Source organism: Scomber japonicus, chromosome 16 (genome assembly GCF_027409825.1).
Source record: "Scomber japonicus isolate fScoJap1 chromosome 16, fScoJap1.pri, whole genome shotgun sequence".
Classification (NCBI taxonomy): domain Eukaryota; kingdom Metazoa; phylum Chordata; class Actinopteri; order Scombriformes; family Scombridae; genus Scomber; species Scomber japonicus.
The window spans coordinates 1,122,343-1,134,818 of record NC_070593.1 but is presented as its reverse complement, the minus strand read 5'-3'; the positions used below and the strand labels follow the sequence as shown (position 1 = coordinate 1,134,818).

The 12,476-nt window shown below is 40.2% G+C and overlaps 1 protein-coding gene across 1 annotated transcript; it reads right to left on the bottom strand.

The window, feature by feature from the left end:
• Nucleotides 1–1,351: 1,351 nt before the first annotated feature.
• Nucleotides 1,352–11,859, bottom strand: LOC128375762 (NACHT, LRR and PYD domains-containing protein 12-like; the record flags this gene model as incomplete). The annotated part of the gene is made up of 5 exons (XM_053336179.1): nucleotides 11,547–11,859; nucleotides 9,052–10,356; nucleotides 8,298–8,826; nucleotides 3,856–4,029; nucleotides 1,352–1,523 (listed from the first exon to the last, which is right to left on the bottom strand). Coding segments are annotated over exons 1-5 (2,493 nt in total), but the record flags the coding sequence as incomplete, so codon positions are not given.
• Nucleotides 11,860–12,476: the final 617 nt, after the last annotated feature.

The window sequence follows — 12,476 nt, the reverse complement described above, 5'->3', positions numbered from 1 at the left end:
AATTCTCTTCTGCTTACTTCATTAGTTTTAGTCCTCGTTAACTCTCAGTGTGATTCTGAGACGCTTGATAAATATGAGCCCAGGCTCACAGTCTGACTTATAACACCTGTTTTTATCTTTTCTGCATCAAACAGCTCATGTAGAACAAATCTGTAAAGTGCTGACTTCAGCTAAATCCAGAGATAACTGTTCAGTTTGGAGTCAGTTAAGAGACTTAAGTGAAGATCCAGATCCAGACTCCCGATGGATCATCAGGATCCAGCTGATCCTCTCTCCACACTCCTGGATGTTCACTCTCACTCTGACAGAGATCACCAATTTAATCTGATGAGAGAACAAGAAAGAACAGAGGAGATAAATGAGTGTTTAGTGAGACTCACTTGATCATCTGTCAGTCAGTGATGCAGCACATCCAGTATAAAGAGCAGCAGGGACTTCAGTCCTGTTCAGACCAGAAGTGGAACAGCTGTGCAGCGTAGCTTGCTTCCTTACAGCTCTCATGTTAACGTGTTGGAGTGAACACACTGAGCTCCAAGCTCACACACCTGCACACACTTTTACTATCAAGTGTGTTTCCTCTGCACATTTCACTCAAGTACACAGAGGAAATAAAGTGCTGAGAGTCATGAACACATCATTACTGCAGAAACAGAGACATTCACTCATCAGTTTACTGATGGATTTACTGCTGATACATGTCAACTCTTATCAAAGTTTAAAGCTACAGAGTCTCTGTGGGATTTGAAGATGTTTCCTGATTTTAAATCATCACATGACAATCAGTCAGAGCTCTCAGCTAAACAGCTGCTGTGATTCCTGGACTTCAGCAGAGGTTCTGGTCTGTATAAAGACCACATGGTTACTAAACGTAATGATGCTTGTGTGAAATCAGAGCCAGTGATTTGCAGGGTGCAGTCAGACTGATCTTAGAGCTCTGACAAAGATGAACTGATCAATAGTTTAGTGTTGAAATGAGAGAACAAACACTTTGAGATCAGATTTGATGATGAGGATCACTGTCTCTATACATCTTGTAAGGTTGTCAGCTGTAATCCAGCTTTATTTCCTGCAGACATCAATACAACAACAACAGTCATCTTCACATCAACTCAAACACATGATCACAACAAGCTTCTGGCTCATCTGATTGGCTGACTGTTCTCTCTCTCTCTGTCTTTCTGTCCAATCCTGAAGCCTGTCACCATTCTCCTCTCACAGCTTCACTGAAGAAAGCAGCACTGAGAAGGTTGGAGCTTCACCAGGAAATACTGGATCTTTGCTTTGATACTGACTGTGTTTAATACTAAACTGCTGAAACCAGCACAGACTGACTCCAACTCTCTACTGACCTCAGAGTCTCCAGTCTGCAGTTTGGACTCTGCTGAAGATCAATCAGCTGCTTCACGTCTGATTCCTTCAGGTTGTTTCCACTCAGATCCAGCTCTCTGAGATGGGAGGGGTTGGACTTCAGAGCTGAGACCAGATAATCACAGCCGATCTTTGATAACTTGCAGTTAATCAATCTGAATAAAGAATAAATAATGTCAGTTTACAAGACAAAAGACCTTTTACTTTTAAATTTCAAAACCAGTTCAAAGCTGCAGAGGGTTTAGAAAGTAGAGGTTTAAGAAATTGACACTCCAAACAGCAGAACCCAACAGAATGCAGGTCAAAAACTGTCTAATACAAACAGTGAAAAAGAGCTCTCATTAATATTAATGACAACATGCTGCTAATTCAATAAAGACGTAGTGACTTCACCTCCTAAACTCTGCAGCTCCACCACTGAGTACATCTATGCAAACTCATGTTGTACAGCTAAACACAAATAAAAATGTAAAAAGACTAAAACAAGACGTATATTTTTACAGCAAAAAACAAACAAACAAGGCACTGGCCACCACCGACTGGTGAAAAATATGCAGCATTTCATTGCATAGATCAAATGACCTTAGCCTGCGGAGGAAGAAGAGGTGGCTGGTACATTACAGTATGCTGCTATAACGGAAAGATCGATCTCTGGTTACCAAAAATCAATTATTGATCATTCAAATAAACATCACAGAGAGAGAGATGTAATATATTTTCCAGCCCTAAAGTTCAGAAGATGAAACATCCAAACAGCTGAACCCAACAGGATGCAGCTTAAAATAATTGAATATAAAAGAGAAAAACAGTTTCAGAGGTTCAAAGTAAATTATCCAGTGTAGATTTTTCTTGTTATTTGAAGGGTTTAAATTTAAAGCTGAACATTGTTCTGACTGTCAATGTTCTAAACCACTGAAGAAGAAAATAGACTTTCCCATGAAGATACTTAGTGTGGATCAACATAATATAATCTTTGTGTCTGCAGTTAGTGTCACAGCACAGTAATGAAAGATTGTGTCTGACCTCAGAGTCTCCAGTCTACAGTCTAGACTCCGCAGTCTAGAAGACAGATGCTTCACTCCTGAATCAAACAGATAGTTCCAATTCAGATCCAGCTCTCTGAGATGGGAGGGGTTGGCCTTCAGAGCGGAGGCCAGAGAAGCACAGCTGCTCTCTAACAAACTGCAGTTGATCAACCTGAATAAAAAAAAAAATACTGTAGATTAAATCCATTTATAATCCAATCAGATGTGTTCAGGTTTTAAATGTGTAGTTCAACATTACTATCAATGAGCTTTTCTCTAAAATGAGCAGAGTGACTTTGTCATTGTGTTATTGTGGATCATCATAATGTCAGCCTTCTGCAGACATCATCCAAATGTCACCACAACATTCAGACACATATTCATGCCAACACTGAATCATTAAATGCTGCTGAACCCAGTCAAGTCTGTAATTAGAGGATCAATATGAAATCAGACACGTTGGACTAAAAAACATTATTTGTACATGAGCTCTTCTTCCTTTTTACACCTTTTACATACCTATAATCATATCCACATCCAAAATATTGCATTAAAGGTGTGTCTTATACACTGGTTTTTAGGGTATGTGTTCATAAATGAATAGTTATTGGTGCATTCAAATAAACCAGTCTGTAGCGGCAATCTTTTCTCAATGCACTTTACCACCATTATAAAGCAGTCCTCTTGGCTTTTAATCTTGACACACAAGAATCTTCGGAGGCAGTAACATCTGTTCATGAAAAACTTTACTGAAAAAGTAAAAATAAAGTTACAAGATTCTTCTCTGTGTAGCTCCGTGGGCTGCTTAACCTAGTCTGCTTAGGGGGGTTAGGGTTAGAGTATACCGGTATACTTAAAGGAGCATTACAAAATGTTTAAAGGAAAACTGCTAAAACTCAACAAGTATCAATATGGCTCTCACACAGTCTTTAATAGAAAAGGGTTTTTCCCAGAATAAGACTCCCAAAATAGACTGAGATTTATAAACTAGTGTGACGCATACACCGTTTTTTAAGTGCTTGATATGTAGAACTTAGACTGCTGAAGCCTCATATTAGTTTAAACTCGTAACCTCTTAATACATGCCCCTATTTTTTATGTTGTTAGTCTAAACGACATGCCCAAGTTGTGAGCAGCACAGATCCCACATAGTTTGAGACTCAGATATGTGTCTCCTATCGTTGGAAAGGTAACACTCTCAGGATTCTTGTAAAAGTGTAAAACTGTGTGATTCTGTGACTTGGCTACCTCCTAAGGTCAGTTCCCGTAGACGTAACAGCGTTTGTCAAGAGGTTACAACATAAAACACAACTGTAGATTTTAAATTCCGGAAAACATTTAAATTCTACAGATTTGTGTTCAGCAAATCCTGAAAATTAAGATCCAAATATTTGAAACTTCAGTGAAGAATTTAAATAGAATATATAGAAAAAAACACTAAAGCTACAGTAGGTGAACTGACCTCAGAGTCTCCAGTCTACAGTTTGGACTCTCCAGTCCAGCAGACAGAACCTCCACTCCTGAATCAGACAGGTAGTTGTCACTCAAATCCAAATATGTCAGATGGGAGGGGTCGGACTTCAGAGATGAGGCCAAAACTTCACAGTGAGTTGCTGAGAGTCCACAGTCAGAGAGTCTGTAAAGACACATATATTACAACATATGTTATCATGAAAGAGGACACTTTATATTTACTTCATGCATTTGATGATGAAACACTCACTATAACATTTACTCTTTACAAAAGTTGATCTTTTGTTTTATTTTTCTAGTTTTTTTCCATCTTGATTAGAAAACCACTTTTACTGTCCACTATTTTTAATGTGACTGCAGGATATTTAGACTCAGTTTAACTCAGTCAACTGAAATCTCTTTGCTACCTGCTGCTGTCATGTTCACATCCATAAGCAGCTACATTAACTGACTGTTCACAAACACTAATGACCTGACAATATTACACCTGAACATCTTTAAACATGAATGTAAATAAATATTTGAATGTGCATGATAGATGACTGCATCATGTTTAGTTATGAACTTTCTTTTCTGAGAATCTGAAAAAAATTCAGCACTAACACAATGAACAAACCAATAAGGTTGAATTATTTTAACATGATGTCATCAGAAAGATGTTATCAGGGTATCAGCATTAAAAATATTACATTGAGCTTTAATGTGTATCAGATATCTTTAAACAGGCTGAATTCTGCCGTTCTGCACTTATATATTGATCAGACCTCTGTGCATTTCCTGCTACTACTCTTCTCTACACCAACAAGAGAGAAAACAGCTGAGTAGTTTACGGAGGCTAATGTTGGTTAATGTTAGCAAACTTTACATATTGCTGTATAACTGACATTACTGAATCAGTCTGCTGATTGGCTGATCCTCCATGCTGACTATGAGATGTTTCAGAAACCATCAAGAAAAAAATGATGATGAAAGCAATTCTCTCTGATTTCAGGTCTTATTTTAAACTCTTAATCATTGTGGTTAAAAACAGTATTTGTCTAAATATATATGATTTGCAGAACTTGCTCATGTAATAACTTTACTGCATTAATTGATAACTGTAAAAATACGGATCTATGTTGTGATAAAATGCTGCTGTAATAAAACCTCAACCTCTGAAATCCTTCATTTGTTTTACCAGGTTTAAACAAAACCTCCAACACCCAAAGGAAGAGAAATAGACAAATAAACAATTGTAAAATCAAATGACTAGAAATAAATAGAATGACTGTTCATTAACTTAACAGTTATAATCACAAACAACTGAAAAATCAACATTATTTACACTCACAACATTTAAATAGTTCAAGAACATGAGACTAAATATACAGTGCATCCAGAAAGTATTCACACCCCTTCACTTCCTCCACATTTTATGTTACAGCCTTATTCCAAAATTCCCTTTTTTCTCATCAATCTACACACAATACCCCATAATGACAAAGCGAAAAAAAAATGTAATTCTTGCAAATGTATTAAAAATAAAAAACTGAAATATTGCATATACATAAGTATTCACACCCTTTGCAATGACACTCAAAATTGAGCTCAGGTGCTTCCTGTTTCCACTGATCATCTCTCCTTTCTACTCCAACCAGTCCAGGCAGATGTTCTCCCACTCTGAGTCTGGTTCTGAGGGTTCTTCCTGTTAAAAGGAAGTTTTTTCTCTCCACTGTTACCAAGTGCTGCTCATGTGGGAATGTTGGGTCTCTTTAAATGAAACCTGAAGAGTTCGGTTTAGACCTGCTCTATGTGGAAAGAGCCTTGAGATGACTTTGTAGTGATTTGGCGCTTTATAAATAAAGATTGATTGATTGACTGAACATGGACCTGAGGAGTTGGCCTTTCTGTGTTGGGTCATGCTTTTGTTAAAAGGTTGTTTGGTTTCCCCAATATATAAGTCATCACATTCTTCGCTGCATTGAACAGCATATACCAGATTACTTTTCTGGTTGTGTGGTGTGCAGTCTTTAGGATGTACCAGTTTCTGTCTGAGTGTGTTACTGGGTTTGAAACATACAGATATTTTGGTGTTTGTTAAAATCCTCCTGAGTTTCTCTGATACCCAGACACATATGGAATGTGTTGGTTACTTCTTTCCTCAGCACACTCAATGTTCTTTCTGGAGTGTGTTGCTGTTTTAACAAAGGTCCAACTGGGATAGCCGCAGGTCTCTTGAGCCTGAGTGGTGGTTGGTACATTGTCAGCCCTGTGTATACCCAATTATGGCCAATCTATACATGGAAATGTTGGAATGCAAGGCCCTGAACTCCTTCAAAGGAACAGCACCAAGCCATTGGTTCAGATATGTGGTCGACACATGGGTTAAAATCAAAACCCAAGAAGTACAGGCTTTCACTGAACACATCAACTCAGTGGACAAAAACATCAAGTTCACTAAAGAAGATGTTAAAGACAACCACCTGCCTTTCTTGGACTGTGACGTACACTTTAGTAAGGGCAGGAACCTCCACATTGGGGTATACAGGAAACCAACACACAGAGACCAATACTTACTGTTTGACTCACACCACCCATTGGATCACAAGCTGGATGTTAACCCTGCAGCACAGGGCTGACAATGTACAATGTACCCTGTATGTAGGGTTAGGTCATTCCATATGTGTCTGGGGTATCAGAGAAATTCAGTAGGATTTTTAACAAACACCAAATCTTTGTATGTTTCAAACCTCACAGAAACTGGTATACCCTAAAGACTGCATATCACACACCCAAAGTAATCTGGTATATGCTATTCAATGCAGCGAGGGAAACCAAACTACTTTTGAACAAAAGCATGGCCAAACACAGAACTCCTCAGGTCCATGTTCAACTGTCTACTTACACCTAAAGGAAAAGGCACATTCCTTACATTTTGGAAAGGGAGGACATATGGTTTGAAAGAGGGGTAAAAGAAGCCATCTATGTGAAAGTGGGAAAACCATCTTTGAATAGAGGAAGGGGTCTACGACACCACCTATCCCCCATCTACAGTGACGAGCCCAGCCTAGTCAGAGGCGCATGAACTCAATAAGCCTCTTGAATAAGTGGCAAAAAGTCTTCAAGTTATAGTACTAGTCCAGTTCGATTAAATTTCCCAGAGATCACCTGTAGTAAATTCAATTGATTGGACATGATTTGGAAAGGCACACACCTGTCTATATAAGGTCCCACTGTTGACAGCGCATGTCAGAGCAGAAGCCATGAAGACAAATGAATAGTCTGTAGACTTCCGAGACAGGATTGTATTAAGGCAGAGATCTAGGGAAGGGTACAAAAACATTTCTGCAGCATTGAAGAAGAGCACAGTGGTCTCCATCATTGGTAAATGGAAGAAGTGTGGAAGCAGCAGGACTCTTTCTAGAGCTGGCCGCCAAACTGAGCAATCAGGGGAGAAGGGCCTCAGTCAGGGAGGGGACCAAGAACCCGATGGTCATTCTGACAGAGCTCCAGCGTTCCTCTGTGGAGATGAGAGAACCTTCTAGAAGGACAACTGTCTCTGCAGCTCTCCACCAATCAGGCCTTTATGGTAGAGTGGCTAGATGGAAGCCTCTACTCAGCGAAAGGCTCATGACAGCCTGCTGGAAGTTTACCAGAAGGCACCTAAAGGACTCTCAGGCCATGAGAAACTGGTCTGATGAAACCAAGATTGAACGCCTTGGCCTGAATGCCAAGCATCACGTCTGGAGGAAACCAGGCAGCTCTGATCACCTGGCTAATAGCTTCCCTACAGTGAAGCATGATGGTGGCAGCATCATGCTGTGGGGAAGGAACTGGGAGACTAGTCAGGATCGAGGTAAAGATGAGGAGATGAAGATGATGAAGAGATCCTTGATGAAAACTCCAGAATGCTCAGGACCTCAGACTGGGGCGAATGTTTACTTTCGAAGCAGAGGCTTCAGGACAAGTCTGTGAATGTCCTTGAGTGGCCCAGCCAGGGCTCGGATGTGAACCTGATTGAACATCTCTGAAAATACTTAAACAGCTGTTATGCGATGCTCCCCATCTAACCTGACAGATCTTGAGAGGGTCTGCAGAGAAAAATGGGAGATACCCCAAATATAGGTGTGCCAATCTTGTAGCTTCATACCCAAGAAGACGTGAGGCTGTAATCGCTGCCAAGATGCCTCAACTAAGTACTGCATAAAGTGAGTGAATACTTATGTACTTGTACTTATTGTGTGTAGATTGATGAGAAAAAAGCTGTAACATAACATGTGGGGAAAGTAAAGGGGTGTGAATACTGTCAGGATGCATAGTAACTGACGTTATTTCAGCTATAAACAAGCAGAGCACTATTTAAACAATAATAAGAATTTTATTTGATGTATATTTGAAGAACTAAACTACTAATCTACACTGATTTATAATGTTAACCACATCTGGACTTACTGAGCCTTTCTGCAGTTCCTCACAGCTGGGATCAGTCTCCGTCGTCCCTCCTCTGATGTGTTGTACTTCTTCAGGTCCAACTCATCCAGAGGCTCCTCTGACATCTGCAGCATGTAGGCCAGAGCTGAGCAGTGGATCTCAGAGAGTTCCTTCCCTGATCTGTTTTCTGACTTCAGGAACTCTTCGATCTCCTGATGTATTGAGCGGTCGTTCGTCTCCATCAGACAGAGGAAGATGTTGATGCTTCTTTCAGGAGAGATATCACCACTGTTCATCTCCTTCAGGTTGTTGATGACTCTCTGGATGGTTTCTGGACTGTTGTCTGTCTGACCCAGCAGACCTCCTAAGAGACTCTGATTGGACTCCAGAGAGAGGCCATGAAGGAAGCGGACAAACAGGTCCAGGTGGCCATTTTCACTTATGAGAGATTTCTCCACAGCCCTCTTCAGGAAGTCATCCAGGGATGGGTAATCATCATCATCATCATCATCGTCATCGTCATCATCATCATCGTCATCATCGTCATCATCATCGTCACCACCATTGTTTCCACCACCATTGTTTCTGCAACAAGCAATACGCTCAAGGAAAGACTTCTGTGTTGATTTCTTGTTTTTGTCCTCTTCTCTCATGTTTGCGTCATCCAGAGATGTGACTTTGTGTTTATTACCAGATGGGTCACAGACATCATTGTTTCTGAGATTAGCAGAAGTCTTCTTGAGGACAGACTTTGGTTTTGATTCCCTGTGTTTGAACTCTTCTCCGAGGAAGTCCTTCAGTACCTCTGTCTTCCTGCTGGTGTAACAGTGGTACATGTAGACTGCAGCCAGAAACTCCTGAACGCTCAGATGAACAAAGCTGTAGACTGTTTTCTTGTAGATTCCATGTTCTTTTCTGAAGATCTGTGTACAAAATGTTGTTAACATAGGGTCCTCTGTGACACCAAGACCACACTGCTCCAGGTCTTTTTGGTAGAACGTGATGTTTCCTTCCTCCAGTTGTTCAAACGCCAGCCTCCCCAGCTTCAGAAGAAGGTTCCTGTCAGCCTCCGTCAGCTCCTCTGGACTCGTCTCATGTCCCTCATTGTTCTTCTTCCTCTTTGTCTGAACCAGCAGGAAGTGTGAGTACATGTTAGTCAGGGTCTTGGGCAGCTCTCCTCTCTGGTCGGTAGTCAACATGTGGTTCAGAACTGCAGCAGTCATCCAGCAGAAGACTGGGATGTGACACATGATGTGGAGGCTCCTGGATGTCTTGATGTGTGAGATGATTCTGCTGGACTGCTCTTCATCCCTGAATCTCCTCCTGAAGTACTCCTCCTTCTGGGCGTCAGTGAAGCCTCGTACTTCTGTGACTCTGTGAACAAATGATGAAGGGATCTGATTGGCTGCTGCAGGTCTGGAAGTTATCCAGATGAGAGCCAAGGGAAGAAGCTTCTTCTTGATGAGGCTTGTCAACAGCACGCTGACTGATGACTTCTTTGTGACATCAGACACGACCTCACTGTTGATGAAATCCAGTGAAAGTCTGCTTTCATCCAGGCCGTCAAAGATGAACAGAACTTTACAGACAGCGAGCTTCTCTGCTGTGAGCTTCTGTAATGTTGGATAGAATTCATGGATCAGTGTGATCAGACTGTACTTCTTGTCTTTGACCAAGTTCAGCTCCCTGAATGGAAGTGGAATCATCTGACTGATATCTTGGTTTTTGGACCCCTCTGCCCAGTCCAGAGTGAACTTCCTCACTGTGAAGGTTTTTCCAACACCAGCGACGCCGATCATCAGAACGACTCTGATGTGTTTCTTTTGGTTGGGTAAGGGTTCAAAGATGTCGTGACACTTGATTGGAGAGTCCTGAAGGGTCTCCATCTTGGAAGCTCTCTCTAGCTGCCACACTTCATGTTGGGTATTAACTTCGTTACTCCTTCCCCGTGTGATGTAGACCTCAGTGTAGGTATCAGTGAAGGGGGTTTCACTTTCTGCTTCATCGTTGTCTTCAGTCTGACATTTCATCACCAGACAAATCATATGTTCATCTGAATCCTTCTGCTGGTCACCATCTTCTGAAAGAGAAGAAAAATATAGATCTGAACATCAGTGTGTTTTCATGCACTTACAGAGCATGCCTTTCTTATTCTATCAGCATTAGTGATAGAAGACGTGTGTAAGTCCTGACTTTTTGTTCTGTGTGTTTAACTCACAACTTTTCTTCACAACACAAATGTGTCTGAAATTCAACAAACACTAAAATATTAAGTGTTGGAAACCAACTTATTTAGACTTCTGGAGGATAATTTGTGTTTCAGTTTTAGTTGATCTTTAAATACAAGGATAAAATACTCTGTGTTCTGATCTCTGATTTCATTCAACAGATCCATTTTCCCAATATAAGGTCTTTTGTTCAAGACATGTTACATGGCAGAGAAACTGTTGTTCTCCAGGAGAAATCTACTTGAGGAAATATATAGATATAAATATATATAAAGTATATTCTAGGATCCACAACCCTGATTACAGGAATCATTAACATTTACTTTGTAGGATCACCTGTCAGAATTACATCACTGCAAACCTGACAAGACTTCATTCATGTTTTCCACAGTTGCATCTACGATCTTTCAATTATCCAATGATGACTCCCAAATTATCCACAGTGTTAAATCATCCTCCAGTTAGTACTGAATGTCTCAGAGCCATCTGTGGAGGAGATATCACCAGTGTATTCTCTGCATATTCTGTCATTGTGCCTCCATCTCCTCCTCTCCACAGTAACAGCAGTCATCTGTGCACAAAGCGCAGCCGCTTCACACCTTCCCTTCAAACGCATTATTTATAGACGCAGTTACCATCAATAAAACTACCTTTGAGTTTGTTAAAACACAATGCATGTGCTAAATAACATATTTGCATCATTTTTTTCTCCCTATATTTTACACCTAACTCTATCCCTAACCCATATTACATTTTCATTATGGCAAATGTACTAAATGGACAGCCCGTATTATCCTACACATTTGAAAGACTCAAGGCTTGCACATTTTTTTGTGGATGACGTCAACTTTGCACACTTTTTTACACACACAAACCTTTAGTAAATCAGGCCCTATGTGTGAAAAGGTCCATATCTCTCTATTCAAACTGAGCCTTTAAGTTATTATTATTATTATTATTATTATTATTATTTTATTTTTAATTGAATGTGCTAAAACAAAGAGTATGAAGAACAAAAATGTGTAACTGTTTAAATACTCACTGTCTGGATGTGATGTCATCTTTGTCTCTTCCTGTGACTGACATGCTGCTCCTGAGCTGATGTTTGACAACTCCTCCACCAGATCATTCTTCCTCATCTTCTTTAAAACACTCTTCATCACCTTCACAGCTGCAGCAAATTCATATGTCTGCACCATCAGATCCACAACGTCCCGCCTCTTTGCGTTCTCCAGCTGGGCCCATTGAATGGGCGAGATGTCACCCATATATTCTTTCTTCAGGAACCACTTGAAGTTCTCAAAGTCATCCTCACTTAAGTCATTCAGAGTGTTGAGGAGGTCCTCCTCTGTCATCTTGGCTCTCTGGTAAAATCAGAGGTGATCACTGATAGGATAACAGTTGTGTTTCTGTCAGTCTGCCAATAGAAACAATAGACAAACAGCCCAGTTTGCTGCAGTCATTTAAGTCTCAGAGAAACTCAAGAGGATCTTCAGTAAAACATCTCACAAGTCGACTCAGAATCTGTTCTGGAGCTTTTTATCACATCGAGTTTTCAGTTATTATTGAAAATGTCTGTGACAAAGTTGGTGAGGGCACACCATTTGTCCCCATCGATTACATTTGCACCATAACTCATTAATTTAATTATACTTGATGTTTGTTATTTGAACCATAAGTTAGTCAGTAATCATACTTTGCAGATACTTACTATCCCGGGTGTGTTTGTGTTTTGCAGTATATTTGGTTAAGTTACATCTCAGCAGACTTTTGGTTACAATAAAACACACACTTGTATTGAAGTTAGAGTTTATTGGTTTAGTTAGTATCTTTAGTTAGTATAGTATATACATACGTTTTGTAGCTTTCTTTGTTATTCACCATACTTACATGTGTTCAGGAGACAAAGGGAGGAGGCGGCCTATGTCTCCTGAATTTATACACTGGTGACATCATTAGTGATGTCACTAGG